The sequence below is a fragment of the Rhamphochromis longiceps genome, linkage group LG16 (genome assembly GCF_057381845.1).
Source record: "Rhamphochromis longiceps isolate RC_006_pf linkage group LG16, R_longiceps_female_GT1.1, whole genome shotgun sequence".
In the NCBI taxonomy this organism is placed as follows: Eukaryota; Metazoa; Chordata; class Actinopteri; order Cichliformes; family Cichlidae; genus Rhamphochromis; species Rhamphochromis longiceps.
The window spans coordinates 2,903,488-2,931,053 of NC_140572.1; the positions used below are offsets into that span (position 1 = coordinate 2,903,488).

Sequence of the window (27,566 nt, forward strand, 5' to 3'; positions counted from 1 at the left end):
AGCTCAGACTGTTAGAACTGAGCCCTGTTACATTTATACAGTGTTAGAGCAACGGCTGCAGCCTACAGCCTTTAAACTAGCTGATTAAAATGCTGACAGTAAACTCGTCAGTCCAGATGTTACCACATTACTTTGTGGTACTTAGTTTAACAGAACTGAAACAGGCTGATTAAAATAACAGCTGTCAGTTGTCTCATTCCTTGTATTATCTCCAGTCTTAGCAGAGGGCAGTTACACATCACACATGACCCCGTGCTGCGTCATGTGTGATGCGTCATCATACGAGGACGTTACATTTCAGCTTTTCTGCATCTTGATTCTGCTCAATTAAGTGTTTTAAACTTGGACAAAATATGGCAGCTTTGTGTTGTGCTGCAAGTTAAACCCAGTGTCCTCATGAACACAGCATCGAACAACTTTCCTTTAAAAAATCGATTGAATTTAACTGGACACACTGGTTTTCAGTGGGAGAAAGATTCATCACTCAAGCGTGACACTGGAGAAGTCACCTGGATGAGTGATAAAACTCTTTTCCATGGAAACATCCAGAGGAGCTAAACTTTTGAGTATGTCCTTGCCTGTGTTTCAATCAGCAAGAGTTTTATGTATACGTCTTTTTTCCTCTTGGCTTAATTTCAGCCTCAGCAGCATCTCTCAGAAGAAAACCGCTGTAAACTTTCTGCCAATCATCAGACAAAAAAGTAAATATATCATGTTCATTCTTTCTAATCATCTGTCCTTATTGCTTCCGTATGTTTTTTGCCATGAAACGACTTCCACAAACTCTGGGCTATTTTTGCTGTTCAAATTTTAAAATATTCTGCTCCTTCCCTCTATATCTTTTGGTATTTATAAGTTCTATACTTGTTAAAGTATTAAGCTTTTTATGACTCTTTTTCTGTCGTCCTCTCAGATTTTAAACTTTTTTTTCTCGTCATATCTCTGAGATGGATTATTGTAGAACAAGAAAATTGGCATGATTGTTCACCGTCAATGAAACAGGCCTTTCAGAATGAACTGCTCATTGGTTTCCATTTCATAAATCACATTTTAAAGTTTAACTGCTTACAACATCTGTCAAGAACAAAAACAAACCCTTCGTATGTGCGTGCCATATTACATTTTATTTTTTAAGAAAACATTTTCTTAGATCCAGATATATACAAATACTCTCAAGTACAGTCAAAGTCAAATAAAATAAGAAAAATATGAAATCTAAGGTTTCTCATTGGAAGGCTTTGAGTTTTTCTACATGTGTTTCTGTGTGTTTAAGTGAGTTTGTGTCTGTAAGCCTTTAAAGGAGAATGTGGAGGCTGCAGTGAAGAGAAGGGAGCATATCAGCATCCTGGAGTTTGCCCTGTGCAACGTTTCTGTGCTGCTGAAAACAAGATGTTATGATGGTGTAGACTTTAATTAATATTAATAATAAACCACTCAGGTCAGAGGCTCAGTGTTTTACCAGTCCTGTACACTTTTATTGGCTTGTGAAAAAAGCTTTATTTTTATACTTTAAACATTGATTCTATTTAATTGAGACGGCAATTTAAATCATTTCACTTGAAAAAGGTTTGAAAACCTTGAAGTAAATACGGTCTAGTACACCTCGTGCCCCCCTTTAGACTCAGCCCTGTTCGCTTCAGCTTTTAGAAACCCTTATAATTGAAACATGGTATCAAAGTTAACAGTTCACCAGAGTATTTTAATACAACTTCACGTCGTTTGTTGATCAGGTGCTTTGATGAAGGACTCCTGCACGCTTTTTCCCAGTAAAGGTTTTAATGGTGATCACAGGGACAGCGCTGCTGTTTCGCCCAGCTTGACATCAGCATCTCGGTCCACCCTCTTGCGCTCCACGTTAAACTGTTTCAGTACTGCACTGCAGGTCCGGTCAGGTGCTGAATCTACATCCACACTGTTTACAGTCCCAGCGACAGATAGCGAGAGGTGAAGCATGTAGAGGCAGGTGTCCCGTACTGGGCTCCGGCTCTGTCTTCCTAAGCCAGGGGATCAGCAACCTTTGAGCCCCAAAGAGCCATTTGGACCCGGTTTCCACGAAAAACAAACAAACACTATTAACATGTTCATTTATTCTGATTTTCTCACACTGGTATCTGCCACCGCATCCACTTTGGAAACATTTACAAGCTTTTGTTTTTTCTGCTGCTTAAAATATATTTTTGTAAAAAGGTAACAAAGAAAAATCCAAATAGCATTTATGATTTATTTCAGTATCATTCTGTGAATTCAACAATCAGACAGCATAAAATGTTTGACAACTTTAGAATAATTTTATTATAAAATACAAGTAAATAACTTTTAAAAGTAGCTGTTAAGTTCAAACTAAAGCTGTCCGGGCTGTGCATCACACCTGAACCTCAAACTAATGTTCAGAACAAAGTGTCTGCAGCTGCATTTTAAACCTTACTTCACACACGTTCAGTGTTAAAGTCATTTTAGCCTCATGTTTACATCTAAGATGCAACTGTGACAATTTTCCATCAGTCAGCTTATAAGACAAATCACTCAAGATTAATGTGTAACAGAAAATGAGACGAGATGATGATGAATATGTGATGTAATCACCGTCTCCGCTCTTATGTTGACAAATGAATAACTATAAAAACAGCAAACTATCATAAATCTGGGATTTCAGTGTTTGTAAAAATGTAAACTTGTACAAGTTAATTCGCTGCTCTACGCACTGACAGTGATTTGATGAAACAGGAAATGAACTGGAGGGCGCGTCAGCTGATTCAGGTGCAGCTCTCAGATTTCAGGGTGTTGTCTAAACCAGCTTCCTTCCCCCCCGGGACGCTTCCTCGAGCTGGCCGCACATATTTACACACAAATACACACCACGAGTTGACCTTTGACTTCAACATGAGCCTGTGTAAGCTCAGACTGGAGGACTGTGGGAAGGCACTGCAATGTATTTCAGGGTTGGAGCAAACATTTAGTGGCACTTCCCCTCAGACTGGCCAATTGTGACACTTGTTCTGCATTAATCAGTGTCCAAGCATCACAGCTGCTGTGAACATTGCATCCATGATCCTTCAGTTTTGCAGAGTGACAATTATTTTATTAATATTAGTACTCAGTATAAATGGGTACACCTTACACCTGTGCAATTCATAAATACATCTTGGTAATCAGGGTGGCCACCTTAATAAGGTAGTGTTAAAAAAATTGTCTCTTTTGGATCTAGAAAAGACAACATGATGGCCCAGACTCACCTGAGCCACTGACTCAGGTGAGTCTGGGTTTATGCTCGAGGAAGAGCTGCGCATTAAAACAAACAAATATAAATAAGCGGCATTGTTGGACTGTAAACGTTTATCAGCTTTTTAAGCTTCGTGGCTGTAAAAAGTGCTGTTGTTATTACATGACTGTATACAGAAATAATGGTACTAAAATGAGACAAAAGTATTAAAGTGGCAGCATGTGAAACATGACCAGTATAACCACAGAACAAAAACAGAAGAATAAATATGCAGAAACACTGACAATAATTTGAAAAATAAGAATTTCTTTGCTTTGTGTGATGCAGAGAAAAGAAACCATGAGGTCACAGAAGAAGACCAAAGTAATGTCTACGATGCAGCAATAATCACCAGAACTGTTATTAAATCGTGTTAGTTCTGTGTAATTCTAACAATGCAGAAAAGGTTGTTTTGGCTTTAATAGCAAGAAAAGCAGGTGTATGTGCATTATTTCCCTTTGTATTCTGATTGGCTGGTTTTAATTAGTTGCTTTGAATCCTCTGACAGGAAGAGCTCTATTTGGATGAGTACGAGGCAGAGCCTATACTTTCTATTGTAAATGAGACAGCAGGTCTCAGTGGGACTGCCTGTATAAATAAAGGTTAAATAAATAAACATGAGGTAAAGAGCTCACAGAGAAGAGACCTGAATGTTCAAGACGGCTCTACCTCTCAATTTAATGAGTGTAAAGTAATTAAGAACATTTGGTCCTGAATTTTCACAGCTGGCTGAAGGACATTCTGAGCTCCTCCTCCCTCATGCTACGATCCAATCGCTGTGTCTCAGACTCTAGGATGGATGGGATTGGATGTTGTGTGATAGTTGCTAGTGAATCACTGAGGTCAAGTCTCAGAGAGAGCACTGACTGGCTGTTTCGGGAGGACTGCTGAATGAACTCTGCCCTTTGTTGCTGACCGACAGCCAGTGCAAACTGGAGCTGCTTCACCTGGAGGAGAGGAGAGACATCATCAGCACCCACCTGACATCAGAACACCAGGAAGTCTTTTTGGTGCTTTGCACTCACCTGGTCCTGCAGCTCCCTCACTTTGCTCCTCAGTTGCTGCTCTTCTGTGGTGGTTAAAGACCCCTAAAACACACAATAGGTTTGCAACCACACGTGCCTCTATTGACATTTGTCACAAACACACACCTCATAGTCTGGACAAATGCACTTACACTAACACAACCTGTAATTATTACTGTAATAAGGGAACTGTGTGTCTCACCTGGATGCTCTCACTCAGCTGCTGTCTGAGCCTCGAGCGCTCTTCCTCCACCTGAAATACACAATAATGTGTACTCACGTCAGTGTGTCTGCTGTGTATCTGGATACCTTTCTTAGTGTTGTGTGCCTCAGTATGCCAAGGTGGTGTCTCTGCATATTGAAATCTGTCTCGTCCTAGGCTCACACTGGGTCTGTGACTCAGACTTCTTTTGCCCTTTGTTTACACCAGGAGCAAATATGGTGACCAGATTATATCCTATATCAGAACATAGTTTGACCAGATTCTCTGTGCTGCTCCTGGGTCCTAGTTCTTGCCACTTTACCTTGCTGTGTGCAACTCGACACTTCTTGTGTTAAAAATAGATCCAACACTATTTTACGTGACGTGGAGCAAAGACACGGCAACGTTTCTTTAAAGCTCCGCGGCACATCTGCTGGGATGTGGTTGCAATCAACTCAGGTCACTTAAGACAAACTGCATCCTGCTGTGTACCTGTGGCTTAATGTAGAAGTGTACACGGCGTCTCTCTGGGTGCGTGCACGTGTACCTGTCTCATTGTTGTGTATACCTGTTGCAGCGTCTCTCTCAGTGTGTGTGTCGCTCTTTTCAGTTTGTCTTTCTGATTTTCCAGATGAAAGTTTTTCTTGTTCAGTCGTTTCTGATCCAGTTCCAGTTCAGCCACCAGACTCTGCAGGACCGTCAGTCTCTCCTTCAAACCCTGCAGACACATTTTCCCCACACAGCTCCACTTTACAACCCGTTTCCTGTCGATGCACTTTGAGTACAGCTGCACTGACAGCATGACCACAAACTGACCTCTGTATCAGATCTCCTTTTATAGCCCACCAAAGCTGCATCTGTTTGCTGTGATCCAGCTAATCCGATTCCATCCCGGTCCTCCTCCATCTCCTCTGTGCTCTGACTCGGAGTGTCCACCTGCACATCAGCAATAAAAACAGTTACATTACAATGTCAAATTAACAGAACAGCGTCATAGCGATTACATGCAACCCATATACAAGATGACGTTATTTATAATAATGCTTAAGCTCAACCCCAGATCTTTGTGAACTTATGTAGCACGTTTTCAGCTCAGAAGCATTTAACACCCTGTGATCAACTTCAATAAAATCCTTGATAACACAAGTTTGAATGATCAGTGTAGTGGGGCAGTGCTATTATTCACAGTTTGATCTGATAGCAGAGTTCAGGCATTGAACAAACACTATACGAGGACTTACACACGTTTTAGGCTTCAGTTAGAGAATTCACTCATTAACAGGTATAACCTGTTTCTTTGTTACTTCTTGTAAAGAGTCTTGAGATCATTCCAGGTTGCAAAAAACAATATCTGGATAATCTCTGGGTGGACAGCTGGAATCATGATGGGTGGGCATGTGGTTTTCACTGGCACTGTGTCACTGGTGTTTGTTGCTGTGACAGAAGACAGGGACACGGGAGAGTGCTATAAACTACAGATCGACGACCCAAAACTGTAAAACATGGGATCCCAGCCTGTGAACCGCTTCAGCACAAGCTGGAGGTCGCCAAGGCGACAGAACCACATCGTCCACAAAAGCAAAGACGAAATCCTGAGGCCACCGAGGGGGAGACCCTCCACCACCTGGCTATAGCTACATATTCTGTGCATAAATATTATGAACACAATCATGACAAAAGGGAGCCTGACAGAGTCAAACACCCACCAAAAATGAAACCGTCTTACTGCCGGCAATATGAACCAAGCCCTCGCTATGGTTGTACAGGGACAGAGTGGCCCGTAACAACAGGCCAGACATTTCATACTCCCAATAGGACACTGCCCAAGAAACTGCCCAAGTTCTCCAAGCCAAAACCCACACGTGTGCAAACTCTCCTGCACCTCAAATATCCTGAGAGGATAAAGAGTTGGTCAGGTGTTCTGAGACAACAGTGAAAACCACATTGTTCCTCCTGAATCTGAGGTCTGACTAATGGATAAACTTTCACGGGCTGAGAAATGTGCAAAATTACAGACAAAGTCCTGGCCGCCTACTGCCCAGACAGTCCTTTGGTTTTTAACTGCAGTCGTTCTACAGCAGAAAGTGAAAAACAAACAGTTAAAGTTCAAAATTTCTGCTCGTGCTTGTTTGTGGTGAGAAATCAAACAAGTTAAGAATTAACAAATGGCTTCAAGCACACAGACTCATCCAGACACCCAGTGTCACTGAAATGCAGCCAGATGTTTGCTCATTGCACGTTTTCACGCCTTCCTTCACTATTTCCCAACACGCTTGCTCTCCCGTCTTTCTACGTACCTGTCCTGTACACCTACACTTGGTGTCTTTTGGAAAGTCAAACCATTTGAGATTCCATAAGACTGGTAATGGTATGATCCCAGTTTGTCTGTGCATCTGATTGGCCACATGGTGAGCCTATCAAAATAAAGTCCCACCCCTGCCTGCATGGATTCTCAGCAGTGATGACGATCAGGCTCGCTGACGTGTCGTCTCTCAGGCTGGATGTGATTGTACATCCTGTGTTCAGTCATGCAGAATGCTTTAGTCACAATAACTCCAGCGTTCAGTTCAGCGTACAGACGACAAACAGTGAGTACACGAGGTTTACTTTAACGACAGCACGTTGTTCTTCTTACTGATATATGGTTCGTGTTACTGCTGGAGCTGACAGAATACTGGCCCGCGGGCCGTATGTTTGACACCCCTGCTACAGAGGGTTCAAGCAGTTTGACCTCAGGCTGGTTTCTTCAGTTCAAGCAGTATCACTGTCAGGATGACTGTGTTTCTACAGTGTTTGTGTGACTGACAGACTGAAGTACCTGCAGGGAGTTTCGCACCATCACCTCCACGCTCTGCTTCACTCCTCTCAACTCCTCCTGAGGAAAGTCATCTTTCGTCTCTGTCAGCTTGTTGTTTTCCATCTCCTGCACTTCCTCCTTGAGAGCTGTCACCTCTTCCTCCGTCCTCCGTAGCTTCTCCTTTATCTGCTCCTTCTCATTTTGTTCTTTTTGCAGCTCTTTTTTAATAACCAGTAACTCCATCTTAGTCGTCCTCAGCTCTTCCTGCGTCTCCTCTCCCCACACCTCTCTGAGATATTGTGCTTCTTCTCTCCATTTTAACAGCTCATCTTGTGCCTCCTCCTTCCTTCTTTTCTCCTTTTGTACCGCCTCCCTAAGCACCGACATCTCTAGATTGCTTCTCTCCATCTCCTTCTGCACTTCCCTCCTAAGAGTCCACGCCTCCTCCTCCTCGGTGTCCAACAGCCTTGCTTGCTGCTCTTTGGCTCTCATTGGTCCATCAGCTTCTTTTCCCATCTCTATCGATTTATCCTGCAGACGTTTCTTCTCTTCCCTCAGTATCATCAGCTCATCCATTTCTCCTTTCGTCGTCTCCTGAACTTCCTTTAGCGTGTTCTCCAGTCTCCTCTTCTCCTCCACCGTCTTCCTCAGCACCTCTCTTTGGTCCTTCATGTCACTTTCTACTTCAGACAGTTGTTCCTCCAGCCTCTTTGTCTCCTCCCCAGCTCTCCTAAGTGCTTCTCTCTCTTCCTCGGCCTCCCTAACTTTCTCCTCTAATCTCTTCTTCTCCTCCCCGACCTCCATCAGCTTACTTTGCAGTCTCCTCGTGTTTTCTTTCTCGGTTCTACTTAGTGCCTCCCATTCTCTTCTCTCCTCGTCCTTCTCCTCCAGTATAGCTCTTAACCGCTGCACCTCCTCCTCTTGCTCCACACAGATATGGTTAAGCTTTGTAGCCTCACTCTCGCTGTGTTCTGCCCTCTCCTGCCACTCCTTTATCTCCACCTGCAGCCTGTCACGGGCTTCCTCCATTTCTCTTACTCTTTTCCTTGCTCCCTCGCTCTTTGTCTGTCCCTCCTGTAGCTCCCTAACCTGGGAGGAGATCGTGTCATCTTTTTCCATACCTTTCCTACTTCCTCTCACCTCCTTTTGCTTTAGTCTGGCATTCACCTCTCGATGGTCCCTCTCTCCTTCCTCCTCCCCCTCCTTCAGATGTTCCCGATGTTCCTCCCCTACTTCTTCTCTCTCCCTCACCTGTAATTCCAGGCTCTGCTCCTTACATTTCGCCTCTGCCTTAAATTCATTAAACTTCTCATTGGCCACATTCAGCCTTTGCCTCATCAGCTCTGCCTCCGCCGCTTTCTCCTTTAGCTTCTCGAGCAGCTTTGCAACCACCTCCTCCTTCTCCTCGAGCAGTTTGTCTTTCTTTCTCCTTTCATCCTCTTGTGATGTTGAGATTTCTTTTTTCAGTCTGTTAATCTCCTCCTCTTGTTCTTCCACTCTCACCCTCCATCTGTCCCTCTCAGCTTCTGTCCTCAGCTGGTCCACCTTCTTCTCCCTTTCCTCCTCCCTTTTCAATCTCTCCATCCGCTCACAGAGGGCTTCCACTTCTCTGTCCCTCTGCTTCGTCTCCTCTCTTCTCCTCTCCTCCCAAAACTCCTTCTCCTCCCTCAGCCTTTCCTCTGTCCTCCTTACCTCCTCTTCCAGTTCCTCCTTCTCTCCCTCTAATCGCTGTACTCTTTCTATCATGAGGTTGATTCGAGTCTTCATCTCTATTACCTCCTTCCTCATTTTCTCCTCTTCTCTTTGCCTCTCCTCCACCTCCTCAGTTAATCCCTCAATGCAAATCCTCAGCACCTCAGCTCCTTCTCTTCTCCCCGAGTTCTCACTAAAGAAACTCCTTTCTTCCTGTTCGGTCTCCGTCTCATCCTTCCTCTCCATTTCCTCCCTCCTCCTCAGCTTCTCTATCTCCTCTGTCATCCTCTCCATGTCCTCTTGCAGTGCCTTCCTCTCCTCCTCACTCATCTCTCTCCTCTTCTTCTCATCTTCTGCCCTGGACATCATCTCCTCCAGCTCGCCTCTCAGACACTGGATCTCCCCTTTAAAAAGACAAAAAAAGTTTTAAATACAACTAAAGTACTTTACATGAAAATCACTGTTGTTCCTATTAATGTCAGCACAACTGATATGTTTCACTTGAGTGTGTTCACTGGGATGACTTCATTCACACTGCATTTAATCAGAGTGTGTGTGGACGTTAGAAAGTTTGAGACATGTTGTCCTCAGAGCTATCGAGTCAATCCTCACAACTCTGTCCGAGGAGGAGAGCAGCTGTGGTCTCGAGACAGGCTGCTGGGAACAGTGGGAGACTGGAGGGAGACAGGACTGTGATCAGCACACTCAAGCCTGCTGCTGTCTGAGGAGTCTAAACCTGTCATGTTGCTTGTCCCGTGGGAAAGCTGCTTAGAGGAGGCTCAGGAAAGAAAGAGGGGAAATAAGCAGACGTGGTAGCCAACTGTTGGAGGCAGGGGTTAAAGCCATGCTGCAAACCTGTGGAGGTGGGGTGTAGGGGCTCTGGGGCCCAGTCACTACAACGAGTCCTGTGAAGCAATAAAGCCATCGAACATCTGAGAAGCTGGTTGAAGAGAGGCAAGTCAGAGCTCGGTCACCCTGGGAGAGAGCCTCTCTAAGATGTCTTTTAATACTCAATCATGTTGCCAATTAAGCTAAAATCTCTGGTGCTGTTTATTTTTCAGCCTTTTGATGCCACCTTTGTTGAGATGTGTTACCGACTAATAGTGGTCTTAAAACAGGCCCATTTTCTCAGTTCAAACATGTTTAATGTTGTGAATAAAATGTTGGTTTATGAGATCTGCATTCTGTTTTTATATCTTCATCACTTTTTTGGAATTTGGTTTGAAGTGCCACATTTATATGTTTTCATTATTCTTAAAGGTTTGATATTATGACTTTAGGCGTACTGTCACTGACCATGTAAGGTGTCTTTGGCCTGCTTCAGAGTGTGGACGTGTGTGTTCAGCTGACATTTTTCCACCTCTGACTGTGAGAGACGCTTCTGCTGCTCACTGAGCTGCTGGTGGGCAGACAGCGACAGAGACCTGCAGGCAGAGAGAAACAGGATGTCAGTATGATGCGACCCGTACAAACAAACCCTGAGTTTATTTCGCGTGCTCAGCACCGGATCTCCTGCAGATCAACTTCGAGCTGCTCCTTGTGCTTCTGCAGACTATCCAGCTCCTCTTGTAGCCGCCTACTCTCTCTGAGCTGCTCCTGCTGTTGTATGCTCCCATTTTTCACCTCCTCCATTGCGTGCCCCAGCCGGTCCTGCACCTCCTTCAGCTCCTCACACATTGCGGCATGCTGAAAGGACCGGTCATCCACCTGCTGTTCACCCACAGAGGGAAAGCTCCTGTCTTCCTCTGACTCTCGTCCTCTCAGCTGCTGAACAGCATCTTCCTCAGCCTCTCTCTGTACTCTAACAGACACAGCACAATTCACACTAATTATTCAGGATTGAAATCAAATTAACTTTACTGTTCTGGCCTGACGACTTGGGTGCAAACTGACCTCACCTGAGCTTGCTGAAATCCATGTTTAGGGTCTTGACTTCCCTCTCCAGGGAACTGACTTGTGACCTTTGAGCCTGCAGCTGTGATTGGCCCTCTGACAGCTCAGACTCCAGCTGGTAACAGACACGTGAACTGACTTACATGATGTACACTAAAGCTGGAAGCCACAGAGAGGGGCATGTAGGGAGGAGTACCTGCAGCAGCTGTTTGTGCAGCTCTCTCTTGTCTGAGGCCAAAGAAGAGTTCAGGGTGGACAGCTTGTCTAGCGCATCCCGTCCCTCCTCCACCTCCCGTCTTAACGCGCTCTCTTGCAACGACAGACGCGACACGCACTCCCTGGACTGATGAGACAAAGATGGCAGCCAGAGCGTCATTCTATGCAAATGACCAAGCTACGAGTCTTCCTCTGAGGACAGACACGTTCTCGGTGTCATGTCTGTACCTTCTGTAAGGCATCTCTCATATCAGAAGCATCTTCCTCGGCTCGCTGCTTGTCCAGCTGCTCCCTCTCTAGTGCTCCCTGCGAGAAAAGAGGACGACGACACCAGAAGATGTTCAGCTGTTTTAAATGATGCACTACTTATTTTAGTGACAACAGTTTCTGAAGAGGACCATTTCCTGCTGTGTGCTAAATGGAAGAAAAGCTAAATCGCCCACAATACGATAGTTTCACAATATATGATTGTGATTTTTAACATTTTGCAGTAAGCGTAGTATTTGAATCACATTTAATGTGATTTATCACCTTTTTCACACAGCCAGTCATCAGTCTGTAACTGAACGGGGTCCGACTGGCAGGTCTGTCATTCTATGCTGGATGGTTTTTGTTGATTTATGCCACGTTTGCTGGGCTAACGTTCTCTCAGAATGGTGACGCAGGAGTTTATTATGCTTTTCATTGACTGATATTTGGTCTCCACGTAAAATATCACATCACTGCTCCGTCTCAGTTCAGGTATAAAAACTGCTTGAGTGACTGAGCCTGTTTACCTTCAGACTATACATTTCTGCTTGGGTCAAAGTCTCCCGCTTTGTTAGCTGGACGTTCTCCAACACCTCAGTCTCAACTCTGAAACAAAACCAGTGCATTGCTGATGAACCAGTAAAGCACAGTGCAGTGCAGTGGTGACCTATGCTGAGTACCGTCTGCGCATTTCTGTCTGCAGCTGTCTGTTCCTCTCTTCCTGTTCGTCTTTCTCCTTTCTCAGTCTGTGATGTTCTCTCCTCAGCTCTTCCTCCCTCCTCTGCAGCTCCTCGACCTGCAGACGCAGGAAGGACGCCGTCTCCTTCTCTCTGTCACACACATCGGTAAATACAGAGCTGTCAACTCTGTCAGTGTCGTTCACTAATTCATTTACAAGCATGAATGACACAAAAGTGTAGCAAAAAATCTGAATTGATTTTCTCTGTGTGAACCTGCTCAGTACGTCCATAATGTGGCCGAGCTCCTGCTGCTGTTGTTGTTTGTGTGTGTGTAGCTGCTGGTTGTCGTCCTCCAGCTGCTTCAGTCGCAGGTGCAGGGCTGCTCTCTGCTCACCGAGCTGCTGCAGAGATCGCTGTGCCCCCTGACACACACACACGCACACACACGCACACACACACACACACGCACGCACACGCACACAGTAAGGCTTTTGACTAGCACACACATAACCATACTGATTCAGACTGCAGGCGTGCGTGTGCCGCTTTTTGACTGTATAATGAACATCAGGCTGAGTAACTTTAGACATCTAAAATACATTTGCAATATTTTAAATGTGATAATGATTTTTTATTTCATGTAATTTATTTAAATTGGTTAAAATTAAGGAGCTGTCCTACAACAAAATTACGCTTTAATACAACATTAAGGGAAAATTGAATTTATCAGAAATGTGTGAAAATGATCATTTTCAGTTACAATGTAGCCGTCCGTACTTGTTTGAAGCGCTGTCATGTCACTTTAGGATCAGCTGCACAGCGCTGTCCACACAGACTTGTTTTGTCTGGGAACCATGAACATCAGTGTAACACACTACAGCAGAGTCTGGGCCTAAACAGACAACTCCTTAAGATGATGGACTAATCCTGGCAGTTTGCACAGCCAACACTCAGTAACATGAAGTTTTGAACAGTATACACAATTTTAACTACTTCAGTACTTTGGTGTTAAAACCTGCACTTTGAAGTATTTCACATGACAAATACACACTTTCCAACAAACTGGTGTGAAACTGTTAGCAGAGCTGCTCTGTGCAGCGTTATGGCATAATAATTTTAAGGGAGAATAAAAAGTCGACACACATATCTCATTCCTGACGGAGGACTCTCCCACTACACTTCTCCAGTCCATTCACAGAGTCGTTGCATGGTAAGACATGGATAGGAAGTGGGCGGAGCCTTTTACCGTCATTTTATTACGACGCAAAGTACAAACACCTGTGGACACACAATCCAACACCCCCACTTGTACACAGGTTGGGGAAAAACAATCCTCCGGAAAAAACATCTTACATTCCAAACACAAATACAGAGAATTTTTCTAATTTAGACTTTGAAACTGGTTTCGTCATCATATCTGCTACCATTGACTCAGTTGTTCAGTAATCAATGAGCACTTTCCTTTCATGTACAGCTGACCTTATAAAATGATATTTCACATCAATGTGTTTACATCTTTGTCTGTTCACTGGATTTTTTGACAAAGCGATTGTTCCCTGATTGTCCTCCAATATCATAGGTATTTCATACTCAAACTCATCAAGATCTTGAATCAAATAAGTCAAATACATACATTCCTGAATTGTTGCTGCTAATGCCATGTATTCGGCTTCACATGTTGATAGTGCTGTAGTTGTCTGCTTTTTGGTTTTCCATGATATCAAAGGACCATTTTCATTTAGGCTTACACAATAACCTGTCATACTGCGTCTATCAGAAACATCGGAGGCCCAATCTGCATCACTGTATGCTTGTAGACCTAGTTTTCCACTTGAACGTTTCCTAAAACACAGTTCTTTTCCTCGACTACCTTTTAGATACCTCAGAACATGTTTCACTGCTGTCCAATCATCAACAGTTGGCGCATTGAAGTGTTGTGACAGTTTGCTGACAACATAGCTTAAATCAGGTCGCGTACAATAGCTCAGATAAATAAGACATCCTACCGCTTCACGATATCTCCTCACATCTGGTAATGTCTCGGATTTATCAGAATGAGTCCATTTCTGTTCACAGGGTGTTAACCTTGGCTTACAGTTTTGCATGTTAAATCTCTTTAAAATGTTCTCAATATATATTTTCTGTGACATTCTGACACATTCTTTTTCTTGAAGAAAATCTATTCCTAGAAAATGGTTAAGTTTCCCCAGATCTTTCATTTGGAATTTAGAAGAGAGCATTTCTTTCACGCCTGAAAGCACATTTTCATTGTTAGCTGCAATGAGTAAATCATCCACCCACACTATGATGATTACTTTTTCACTTTCAGTTTCTTTTGAATACACACAATGATCAGCAATATTTTGTCTAAATCCACAACTGCTTAAATAGTCATGTAAGGTTTGGTTCCAGTTACGACCCGATTGCTTCAGCCCATAAAGTGATTTCTTTAATCTGTACACCAGTTTATTAGTCTCACTTGATTCTGTCTCAAAACCTTCTGGTTGTTGTATATATATTTCTTCATTTATTGGTGCGTGTAGATAGGCGGTTTTTACATCCATCTGGTGAACCAACATATCATCCTGAACCACTTTCTGCATCAAAACTCTCACACTCGATAAGTTAGCAGTCGGTGAAAAAGTCTCCTCATAATCAACTCCTTTTGTTTGACTAAAACCTTTAGCCACAAATCGAGCTTTATATCTGTCTGATCCGTCTGAGTTCTTTTTAACAGCATAAACCCATTTACCCCCCACTGCTTTCTTACCCTCTGGTAAAGTGGTTAAAGTAAATGTGTCATTCTCCTTAAGGGATTGGATTTCTTCATTCATCGTTTTTTCCCCATTCTTTTGACTTGCTTGACACAATAGCTTCGCTAAATGATGTGGGTATTTCACACAACAATCTGTAGCAATAATCAACACTGGTTTGCATCTGTTCATTTTCACACTCTTTCACATCCGTGATATAATCACTCAAATAATCAGGTCTCTTTCTGATTCTGGATGGATAACGTGTAGCTCCAGCATCTACTTTATCATCGGTTTTAACCTCGGACTCAGTTTGACTGCTTTCACTACCATCTGGAATATCCTCATCCTTCGTCTGTTTGGGTTCACCATCTTTTCTGGATTCATAAACCTCATCTTCATACATCTGATCACTCTGTGTTTGTTGATCCATTGTCACGGGATTTAGTATTTTTATCAATCTGTGCTTTTCAACTTTCCCGGTTTTTGGGAAATAGATCAAATATGCTGGACTATTTTTGTCATATCCCAAGAAAACACCTTTGTCGCATCTTGGATCCAGCTTTCCCCTATTTTGTTTATAAGCATAGCACAATGATCCGAATTTTTTCATTCTAGAAAGATCAGGTCTTTTTCCAGTTAACATCTTATACGCTGTCTGACCTGTGCGTTTGTTAAAACATCGGTTCCGAATCACTCCCGCGGTTTGTACTGCATATGGCCATAAAGACTTTGGCAAGTCGCTCTCAACTAACATGCATCTCGCCATGTCAAAAAGTGTACGCCAGTTCCTCTCTGCTGTTCCGTTTTGATGAGGCGAATATGGCGCCGAAGTTTCCTGCCTAATGCCGTGTCTACTTAATAAATCTCTGAACTGACTGCTTGTAAATTCAGTTCCATTATCAGAACGAATGCACTTGATTTTCCCATATGACGCCACATCTGCAATAAATCTTTCAGTTGCTTGAGTTGTATCACTTTTGTGTTTCAGATTATATACAAATGTTGCACCTGAATAATCATCAACAAACGACAAAACATACTTAAACCCTTCTTTAGAGTTTGGCGTAATCGGACCAGCTAAATCCGTATGTACCAACTCTAATGCTGCCCTGGCCTTTTCATCTGGTTCTCGGTTCCTAGTTTGAGTAAACTTCCCTTGTATACAGGCTTCACATTGCATATTTTTGTTGATTTTACCCTTAATGTCCATTCCATCGACGACATTTTGCAGATTTTGAACATCCTCATAATTACAGTGTCCTAGGATTTCATGCCACGTTTGCATATCAAAACATCCATTACATTTCTCTTCAAACTCTTGCACAGTGTTTATAAAGAACAGTCTCTCGTGTTCATATATAGGGAATTTTGTTCCATCAACATGTTTAAGAAAACTGTCCCCGTGTTTGAAAACCACAGTGGCTCCGTTACTAGTAGCTGCTTTTACTGACAAAATGTCCTGTGGAAACGATGGAATGTAGAGTGCTTGTTTCAATGTTACCTTGTGACTGCGTCCTTTACTGTCAATCATACTTATCTCAGCATCTCCTCGCCGCTTTGCAGCTCCTCTGCTCCGCCTTCCGTCAGCCAACTCTACACAATGAGCCTCGGGTCGAAATGTGTCATCAAAAGTCTTAAAACTCTCGATCTTCGTAAAGATATGTGACGTCGCTCCCGTATCCACCAGTAGCTGGTTATTCAGCATCTCTTGGCCGCCGTCCGGGACCCTCTGGGGTTCGGAGCCCGTCTTGAACGCGTAGTCCTTCTCCACAACCCCTCTCGCTTCATCCCGTCTTAGCTTCCTTCTACAGGTCGCATCTTTGTGTGTACTACTCCGGCAAAAACTGCACCATACTCTGGATCGGCACGTTCTTGCAGTGTGTCCCTTTAGTCCACATTTAAAACACACAATCTCATTATTCTTTGATCTTCGGTCATCTGCTCGCCATGAAGTAGAATCCTGGTCTAATTGCACTTTTGTCCTCATTACGTTGTCATCAGTTACAGCCACACGCATTCGCTCGGTTTCTTCATAACTTCTGAGTTTTACTTTAAACTCTGAAAATGTGATTTTTGCTTCGCTCTGTGTAACGTGCACAATCAGGGGTTTAAACGTCTCTGGTAGACCTCTCATTATCATTGCGATCAGAAGTCCATCAGTTAATGACTCACCCGCATTTTTTAACGCTGTGATAATTGCTTCTGCTCGGATAATATAGTCCGTCACCCTTTCATTCTTTTCATTTGTGAGAGAAGTAAGTTCGGTGTACAGACTTATGATCCTTGGCTTGCCCACTCCTGCATAATGACCTCTCAAAATTTTTAGGGCTTTCCGTCCGTCATCAACTGCATCTCTCATAACTAACGATAAACTTTTGTCATCCAGAAATTGTATCAACTCTGCATATGCTTCTGCATTTTTGTCATCATCTTCACCATCGGCTTCTTCATCACCCTCAGCCTTTAAGATGACATCTTTCAAACCTTGTAGTCTGAGATGACCAAGGAACTTCGTTTCCCATATCTCATATTTCCTTTCATCTCCATCAAACTGCAAACGGGAATATCGACTGCCCGACTCTGCCGTGTGTCTGCTCATGATGCACAAAAACGCTTACTCACTCAATCGTGCCAAACTTTTAACACCTGCCGGTAACTTGCGGTTTCAGGAAACGCTGCCCTTCCTTTGGCAGTTACAGGATCTCTTTACTGCTGCTCTGGGCCCATAACCTGTTAGCAGAGCTGCTCTGTGCAGCGTTATGGCATAATAATTTTAAGGGAGAATAAAAAGTCGACACACATATCTCATTCCTGACGGAGGACTCTACCACTACACTTCTCCAGTCCATTCACAGAGTCGTTGCATGGTAAGACATGGATAGGAAGTGGGCGGAGCCTTTTACCGTCATTTTATTACGACGCAAAGTACAAACACCTGTGGACACACAATCCAACAGAAACTGTGAAAACCTGTAGACAATCAGGGATCAGGAGGCAGATATTGTGGCTACACTGACACAATCATAAAAACAGTAGTGACTTTGCATATAAGAACTATATTGTGTTGTTTACCTGTAATTCCTCATTTCTCCACTGTAGGGCGCTCTCAGTCTGAGACAGGACGGAAAGCAAGCAGGACAGATCCAGGCTAAGGACACCCTCTGAGGAGATGTTCAGCGACTGACTGCTGGCTGAGGTCAGGACTCTGGACTGAACACAAAGTAGAACACAAGCTAATTTCAAATGCTTCACTTACTGCTGCTGACAGAGGCTCTTAGGGCTTCATGTAGACCAGCCATCAACACGAACTACTGCAAGAATTCAATTATATTGCTATAGTGCCAAATCACAACAACAGCCGCCTCATAGACTGTATATTGGAAGGTAAAGACCCTACAATAACAGAGAGAAACAGCCAGAGATTAAAAATAACTCCGTTAAATGCAGAGTGGTGTATAAACACATGGTGAGAGAAGAATGCTCATTGCATCATGGGAAGTAGAGCCATGCATGGGACTACTTTACCTCTGAGCATTACCCTCCTGTCCGTTTGTCACTCCCACAATATTTGTGTCCAATCCTGCCCACACTCGCAGACTCGTCATAGCTTCCACGTGACGACAGAGCTACTGGGACACGCCCACCTGGAGGGCAAAACGGTATTGCATCCTTTGCCCTCCAGGGATCCTTCAAACATCTTTTAGTTTAAAATAGCAAAAGTGACAGACAGCTGCTGAGCTGGTGGATGCACTAACTGACGCTCGTTTACAGCTGCCAGAGGGAACACAGAGTATGGCACCCGTATGTGAACACAGCTCTCCTAACCCCGCCTTACGGGCCAAATCGCACCGATCCCTGCTTCTCCACAGCAACCCTGTGGTGGCTCATTCAAACTGCAGGAATGATTTACTGACGTCGGAAAAATACTCTGTCAACTTCACTGTTATGACACAACTTTTCTAACCCTACACAGTAAATATCAAAGTCAACTAAACGTAAGACGAGTGCGAGTTCATTGAAGCTAGCTATGTAGCGCTAACCTGTGCTTCAACAGTGAACAACCTCTTGTTCTTCGTCTCCTACACAGTGGCATTGTTTACCCATCTAGGTCGAAAACACACAGCTGTCCACACTTTGAAAGCTTTAATCCTGGCATCAATATAAGGGGAGCGTTTCTCTACAAGATACAGGTAGATGTCCCTGGGAGAGACGTCATCACTTTCAGGGATTTAAATAAAGCTGGGTCACCTGATCCAGCCCCAACTTCAAGCTTTGTCAAAAAGGCCTAATCTTAAAAGTACAGATGGGGTCTGTCTCCTGAATCCAAGCTGCGAGTTTCTTCCGCAGAAGAGGGACCTGAAAGTTCAAGGCTCTGCCTCCCATTCTACTTTTGAACATCCCAGGAACCACAAGTAAGCCTGCAGTGTGGGAGCGAAGTGATACAGCACCCTGAGGACAACCTCATGGTGCTCTCCCAGTGTGGTGGCAAGATTTCCACGTGTAAGGTCTCTGGAAGTCTCTATGCCTATAAATGGTGAGTGTAAACTTTAGTTTGGTCAGACAAGACCAAAAATGAACTCTGTAGATGCCGTAATCCACCATGTTTGGATGTCAAGGGGCACCGCATATCAGCCCCAAAACCCCAAACCCACAGTGAAGTCTAGAGGTGGGAACATCCTGTTTGTGGGCTGTTTTTCAGCATACAGCACTGGCATGCTTCATAGAGACGAATATATAATAAATAGTAAATTGTTTTAGCAAAACAAACAGCTGAGGACGGTGAGTTGGTTTCAGAGATGATGTTACAGCTGGCCGGCCAATCAGCTGACCTGAATCCAAATGAAAATCTCTGCACTTGAGTTCTTTTTACAACCTTCAGGATTTAAAAAGCTGCTTGTAGAACGCGTCAAAAATCCCACCTGAGCAATTTCTCCATACAAAAGGTGTCTTGAAGCTGTCGTCACCAACAAAGCATTAAATACATTTCAGTATTTAATATTTCCCCCTGTGTCATTTCTCATTATTACAGATTAATGTATGAACATCTATGGTTTGATGTCTTTGAATATTGGATGGGCTGTTACTGGTTGTTACTGGTTGTTACTGGCCAACACCCCCTTCAGAAATAGACTGACTGATAAAACTGGTGACGTGTTCAATAATAACTGTACTCATGTAACAACAGCAGTGATCCAGTTTCTATTTGACTTCGTTAAACAGGACAATAGAAACGCTGTCCTTGGACATCTCACCAACATAACACACTCACCAGTTTGATCACAGCATGGCTCACAGACTGCAGGCTTCTCTGTATTACTCTATGTCTCTCGGCCTCCCTCTCGCTCTCCTCCCTCAGACTGACCTCGGTCTGCAGTGAGCCAGTGAGCGCCTCAATCCTGGCAAAGAAAGGAGAATGATCGAGAGGAGAACAGAGGGAGGTGCAGGATGTGTTTGAACGTCTGGTAGAAGCTAATTTACCTCTGCTGCAGCTGTAAAACTTGAGTCTCCTGAACAGACTTCACCTCTGAAGTGCCTTGCTCGTCCTCGTCCCTCCTTTCCTCATCCTTCTCCTCTTTGAGTTCCAACTCTCCCAAAGAAAAGATTCGCATTGTGGATGAGAGGAGAGGAGGTGCAGAAGAGTTCGGAGGACAAAGGGTCAGATCGGAGGACGGAGGAGGAGAATAGAATGAAAAGGGAGGAAAGTGGGAAGCGAGAAGAGGGGGAGAAGCGGAGAAGGAGAGAGGATTAATGTAAAGTGTGCTGAGCCTCAGAGAGGAGGAGACAGAGTCACAGCTGGAGAGGAGAACGGATGAGAGGCGAGAAAACTCGGCCTTCAGCTGCCACAGGTCCCTGCAGACACAGACAGGTGGGTCAGCATGTTTACAAGCTCAGGTTGGTCATTTTGAAAACGGTCTGAACCCTGTCCTCTTCTAAAGTTCTCTCTTCTTTAGGGTCTTTGAATTCGTCCGAATGCTGATTGGTGGTGCTAATAACTGGACCAACTGTAGAGACGGTGCTCTGAGTGAAGCAGCCTCGCCTCAGACGTACCTGTCAGCAGCCGTTTTCATAGCGTGGCAGTCCCGTCTCAGAGCAGCCACAGATCTCCAGATAGACAGCAGCCAAGCCTGCTGCTCCCCCACAAGACACAGCCGACGCTACACACACACGCACACACACACACAAATATAGAAACACAATAACTGCCATCTGAATGGTCACTTTTAAAATCAATTAAACTGCAGACCTCTCGCTCTTTCTGCAAATCAGCCTCTCGCTGCTCTGCCTCTTCCACAGCTGTCATCCAATCATTCGTCAGCTTCTGGAGGTCCTCCTTCAGGGCGTGGTTGGCCTGCTCTGATTGGACAAGTTGCTTACAAAGGAGACTATTGGTGTCACCTAAACTGACTGACCTGAGGAGGGAGACAATAATTTATTAAATCAGCAGCTTCAAATAAAACCACAAACTTCTTTTTTAAACTGTCATGAAAAAACTGACAATATTTGTGTAGAACAATCACGATTATAAGTGAACTTCATTAAATGAAACAGCTATAGCAGTAATTCTGGCTCTGGGTTTGATAAAGCCTTTTTAAATACAATAAAATGATGTTATGACTTTTGGCCACTAGAAGAAAACCTGTAACAAAGATGAAGGACTGCAAGCTTCAGTGGATGGATGCACCTTTACTCAGACAAAGCTTTGGAGAACTTCAATACAAATGGTTCCTGTGTTTGCTTTTCAAATAAACAGACGCATGAAAGTGGAATTTCATTCATGTTTCAGGAGGAGAAGCTCCTCCAGTGACCGAGGAGCAGACTGACAGACACGAGACTCTCTTAGTGTCCTTATGCATGTAGCAAGAGGATTAAACAAATGTTTCCTTAGAGTGAGTAACAATACACGTTTATGTAAAATAGCAAAAAGCTACATTTAAATATTGTAATATTTTTGTGACTGTTTAGTATATGTACTGTACTGTAGGTGTTTTAATTACCCTAAGAAATAAAATCATTGCATTAACTCTCAAAAGCTGATTCAGCCTCCTATCAAGAGCTGAATTTACCACATGAACTTTTTTCATTCTAACCACACAGACGTGTATAAAAACTACACTGAACTATATAATAAATGTGAACTAACATCAGGCTGGTCCTGACAGCTTTGTTCCTCAGCTTCTCTGTACTTTGACATCGCTTGTTGTGTTCTGTAAAATTCAGTATTCAGACCAACATGAACACTGATGAACACATAAATGTACAATGCCTGAGGCTGGCATGGAGGAAGCAGCAAAATGATTTGACAGTAATTAGCACTGATAACTTTGCAGAGTTTCACTTTTGGTGCACAGCTGCATGAAAACGTTTGCACAATTTTGAAATGATGAGAACTTCTGAAACATCTTAAAAGCAAGAACAATAAATAGTTGTTGATGCTGCCCTGCTTTTATCCTCTGGGGTCAAAATGATCCCAGTTATTTAAACTATACAGTATAAATTGTTAATGCTGTGTTTCATGTTCTTCTCGTTTTGCAGTTTGGGGCCTGCAGACCTTCTACACAGACACCCTGTTTTTGACTGAAAATAACAGGAAATACTTTGACTTAGCACAGAGTGGTGTATGCTGAACCTTAGTCAGAATGCTGTTTTTGAATAAGCACATAATCACACTCTGGGGTCAAAGTTCACCCCATCACACCATTTCTTTAGTCCATTTTACATGTAAGGCCAATGCGACCTCTTTTACATTAACTTACTTTTGAGCAAAAATGAATAAAATCATAAATGATTCTGATTATAGTTGACGATCAGAGTCAGATCAGCACAGATGGATATATGCCACAGGTTAGTGAGGATGCTGTTTTTAAACGGCAGCAAATGATGACACCTGTGGTATTTAAAATGATCCCGAAGACGAACGAGGGCGGGGCAAGTTCGGGCTTATTCCTCTGTACTGTTCCCACCGTTTGCTGGTATGAAGCAGAGATTGTCACAGGTGATTATTTCTTCCCCTGGAGACCTGCTGTAAGGTGTAACTCGCATGTCTGACTTTTTCTGAGCCAGCACACACCTGCAGCTTAAAGAAGTCCAGACGCTTTTCTTTCCAGGCTCATTAGACAAACTACACAGTACTTTCTACATACTGACAATGCACAGCACACTGTGGGAATCATAGTTTCTAAGTTCTACATGCTTTGATTTCCAAACACAGGCGTGTCACCAGAACTTGAGGGTCTAAATTCATGTGGTCACAGCAGGTCTAACCCAGCACAGACAGACATCTCCACTTACCTCTGTTGTTCCTCCTCCAGTCTGAGAACGGCGCTTTCCAGAGAGTCATCTATGATTCTCTGTTAAAGCAAACACACAACAGCTGTATGCCGACACTCACTGTGGTAGTTTTACTGTATCGTAGTGTGTTAGTGGTACTGCAAATACTATTACTTGAGTCTGACCTCGGTGCTGAGCATCTGTGTATGATTATCCTGCAGCCGAAGCTCCAAATGCTGACATCGTTCTCTGTATTCCAACACCTACAATAAAACCACAATCAGTATATTTTCCATCTCCCACTGCATCTACTCCAATTATGAGTACAGCACTACTGTTTGGCCTCACCTTGTTCTGGAGCCTGTGGATCAGCAGGGCCTGCCTGGCCTCCCTCTCTCTCCCCTCCCTTACCTTCTTCTTCCATTCCCTCTGCTCACCCTCTAGTTGCAGAGAGAGAGCAAGTGAGGGAGACAACGACCGCCACAGCTGGTGGGAGGATGGAGAGAGAAAGATGTAAAGGCTTAACTTCGTCTAATGATCAGCAAAACTCCCCTGCCCCTTCTCACCCTGTCCTTCAGAGCTCTGTTCCTGGATTCCAGCTCATCTTTTTCAGCATGACTCTCTGCCAGCTCCTCCTGCAGCCGACACACCTCCTGATTAAGATGCAGCTTCTCTTCCTGCCAGCCTATCAACAACTCTTCTTCCATGTTTGGAAGTCCACCTGTCTGCAGTGCACCAGGAGACACACATGACTTTAGCAAATGAGTGAATTAATTACATTTTTTTTTGGGGGGGGGGGGGGGGGGGGGGACACACAAATAAACAATAAATTTTTTTTGGCAAAAAAAAAGGTGCTTTCTTATTCGACCGTGTGTGTGTGTGTGTGTGTGTGTGTGTGTGTGTGTGTGTGTGCGCGCGCAATGGGGCAAAGGAGAAAAGGCAGCAAATCTTTTGTGCTGTATTTTGTATGGTCTTCACAGATCTCCATCACCCACTCCTCCTCATGTCTCTGACATAGCTGGAGGGACACAATCAGTTCATTCTGTGCAGAACTAAACTTACATGTCTCACACAGATTTTATGCAAGTGCACGCAGAGACTGAAGCAGGAAATATGAAAAACGCTGTTGTAAGACCCACCTGCGATTTCAGGTGTTGACGAGCCAGCTGATCCAAACTAGCTATGCTGAACTTACTTCATGGTACAGCCCTCAAAGCTGAGATGCCTCCAAAACTACATACTAATGTCACACGACTGTTTGGCGTTTGTGTCCAACCTTGAACTGAAATGAAACACAATCAAGGTAAATTATAAACACACAGCGCTGACTTGGCTGATGCAAATAGGGCATTTAAAAGTTACACACAACCATAACAACTTTAGATTAGGGATGTGCACAACCAGTCAACTAATCGTTGCTATTGTCACTAGAAGTTAACTGGTAGTCAGTGCTGGTGCGGTAACAACCCTAACTCTGAATTTGGACCATTCGCTGAACTTGTGCCTTCACATATTCAGGTTTCCGTGCACATGTTGCAAACACCGGCACTGCCGTCTGGCTGCGTGCAGTCTGTTCGGTCTGGGTCGAGAGCTTTCGGCCACATCGTCCTGCAAACCTTGCTGCACTTCCTAACTGCTGCTGACAGGGTGAGGAAACGGTTTTCTTCTGACTGCCTCTGTTTTATTGAAATGCTTGGCCGTCAATTATTGTTACAATAAAGAAATAACTGAGAAAACACAAATTTCTTTACATTTGTGCTGAATGTAAATAACCTGCCTGGGGTACCAGGATTAGCAACATCCACGTAGCTTTTGGGAAGCATTAACGCTCACATCCATATTTGGCGTAGCAGCTGACCGGATGGAGACGTATGTGTACATTACGTTATTGACACTGGGTGTCACGATCAACGTACGTCGCTTAACGGTCACCGTGTTTTAAAGGTTATGAAGGACTTTTGATGCGTTTAATCGTTTTAAGCAGGTTTTATACTTATGCAGCGTTATTTCCAGAGCAAAATAAAGCGGAGGACGTTTTATAACAGAGGTTGGTCTCTCTGCAGGTCTGGCGTGATTTCCTCCTCATCATATGAGCTAGCTACTAACTACCTGACTGTTGAGCAGGATGTTCGTTAACGTGGAAGCGCAGTTTTCCCCTCTGCAGGTAGCTGCTCGGATATAATCCCAGAGTCTGACTAATATGGCTCCAACAACCCGTTTCGTCCTCTGACTACGGGGAGCACACTTCTTCTGCCAGCATGCTAACACCAGGAAACATACATTCATTCGTTCGTACCTTAAACTGTTGCCTCGTTCAGAAAATGTCAGAAATAAAACATTAAGAGTGTAAACACAAACTGGTGTTGTCAGCGTATTCAAACCAAGAACCTCACCTCTCACCCGGACATAGACAGTCATGTGATCCCACCGAAACGGAAACTTCCGCTTTGAGCGACACCTGCTGGCAGGAAATATTTACTAGTGATGATACCACTGATTTCCTTTCCGATCCGATACCAAGTAGTATTCAGGATGGTGTCGACGATACTGATCCGATACCGATACTTTATACAAAAACTTATTTTATTTATTGTATTTCAAATTATAGCGTCATCATGATCACAGGACATCAGATTACTTGTTCTTATCACTTAATAATGCAGAGTTCATCATATAGAAATAAAAAACTGAAGTTGTGCTATTTGAACACGTTGCCTGCCTGCAGCACTAAAGCACTCTGTGAGAGACGTCTGTCTCGCCCCAGCAGCACCTGTCCCTGTCCTCCTCCTCAGTCTCAACATACGCTCGTCATATTCTGTGATATGATTTACTCTGAGGTGTTTGACAAGGTTAGTGATGTTGCCACAACTATACATGCCAACCCTCCCGATTTTTCCGGGAGAATCCCAAATTTCAGTGCCCCTCCTGAAAATCTCCCGGAGCCACCATTCTCCCGAATTTCTCTTGATTTTCCACCCGGACAACAGAATTGAAAAACCATATTGCAGAATTCATAGCGCGGCCCAGCCAATTCCAGTTTCCAACAATGGCGGCAGCTACTTAGTTTTAATATTACTCTTATTTCTCTTCCTGGGTCGCAAAAAAACTTTTCAGGTGAGAATGTAGCTGTGTGAACTTCAAACATCTGAGCCGACCGACACATCGTCTTCAAACCCCCGCGGTCTTTCACCACTCAGGTTAAACATGATGTACAAGTCACTTTGATAACTTAAAAATGTTATTGTTTGGCTTTTTCAGTGTTTTATTTGTTCGTGAGTAAATCGGTTTGGCTGAGATTAAAGTTATTAGATTAGATTAAATTAATTGTAACTTTATTATTCCACACAGCTGAATAAACGTCAAACTGAAAATGATTAAACAGAAGTGAGAGACGGTGGAGAGTTTACGTCAGCGCCCGGTTATATTAGAGAGCAAGGAGCAGATGGCAGAGTTTCACTCCACCGAGGAAGCGCATGACGTACCCCGGCTTTCTTTAGACCACGAAGGCCGAGTCCTCAGGTGGAAGCAACCTCTGAATTTGGACACTCCTGCTGTTTCCAGGCCGGTCAATAATAACGGTGACAGCCCTTTTGAATATCTCCATAATTCTGAGGTCTCAAGGTTGGCAAGTATGGCCACAACACCTCACTCTTGGAGCACTTTTTTGCCACATGTATCGCAAACCACGTCTCAGCTGTTTGTGGAGGTAAAATACGTCCACAGATGACTCCAATTACACTCAGCCATTGTTGTGAGTGCGCACGCCAGCGGCTGCAAGACATTTATACAGCCGTATTTCGCCCATAACTATGAAAGGCGGAAGGGGAAGTAGTTCCTTTGAATGTAGAAAATCCGAATGTTATAGTTTCTTTCCACTGTGTTCCTGTTAATGATAAACTACAAATTTACCCTAAATTACTAAAATATCGATATTTTAATGTGAGAATCGATTCTAGAACATAAATGATTGGTATCGGAGGAATCGATATTTCAGGATCGATCCGCACATCACTAATATTTACATTTCTCTGTTTATTCTGCGCTTTGTCAGCGCGTTTGCAGCTGCTTTAAGACGTACATCCTTCAGCAAACACTATTTTCACCCTGTTAACATATATTAGGTTGTTTAAATTGCTTAGTAATTAAGCACAAAACACTGCTTGTTGTGATAACAACAAAGGTTTGTAGTTGTTTGGGGGCTGGGTCATCTTAGTTTGAGCTTTCTGGGAGTTGTCGTCAGATTTGTTTTACACACTAACAAACAAAGCTAGAATCACGCTGTTTTATTTTTACAGCAGTGAAAATAAATGTGAATTCCCCTTTTTTACCAACTATAGTCTTGTGTAAAGACATTATCAAGTTTACTGTTAGTGCAGAAAATGGAACTCAGCCAAGCTGGCTCTTGAAACTGTACATGGTGGCAAATTCAGTTGTGTAAATCCACAAAGAGCAGTAGGTCAGCGGATTACAGCATGTACACAAAGAAAATCTACTAGAGCTCACATTAGAAATTATGGTTAGTTGTGACA

General features: G+C 43.5%; 1 protein-coding gene across 5 annotated transcripts; it reads right to left on the minus strand.

Annotated features, from left to right (window-relative positions):
• Positions 1-1,252: 1,252 nt before the first annotated feature.
• On the minus strand, positions 1,253-26,759 carry LOC146650373 (uncharacterized). 5 transcript variants are annotated; one of them, XM_085383843.1, is made up of 25 exons: positions 25,431-25,480; positions 24,177-24,319; positions 23,604-23,762; positions 23,386-23,523; positions 23,223-23,300; positions 23,059-23,117; positions 21,014-21,179; positions 20,818-20,924; positions 20,248-20,619; positions 20,039-20,165; positions 17,842-17,979; positions 12,287-12,435; positions 12,014-12,163; positions 11,861-11,939; positions 11,313-11,390; positions 11,065-11,211; positions 10,874-10,983; positions 10,480-10,776; positions 10,272-10,399; positions 7,305-9,379; positions 5,303-5,422; positions 5,055-5,204; positions 4,487-4,537; positions 4,285-4,347; positions 1,255-4,206 (listed from the first exon to the last, which is right to left on the minus strand). In XM_085383843.1, the coding sequence occupies exons 3-25, from the start codon at positions 23,742-23,744 to the stop codon at positions 3,979-3,981; spliced, it is 5,151 nt and encodes a 1,716-aa protein (XP_085239969.1). In that variant the 5' UTR covers positions 23,745-23,762; positions 24,177-24,319; positions 25,431-25,480; the 3' UTR covers positions 1,255-3,978. The 5 variants fall into 5 exon arrangements, with proteins under 5 accessions (XP_085239966.1, XP_085239970.1, XP_085239971.1 ...); XM_085383841.1 differs by having other exon boundaries at positions 25,334-25,431; XM_085383840.1 differs by lacking the exons at positions 24,177-24,319; positions 25,431-25,480 and adding an exon at positions 25,147-25,424 and having other exon boundaries at positions 1,253-4,206.
• Positions 26,760-27,566: the final 807 nt, after the last annotated feature.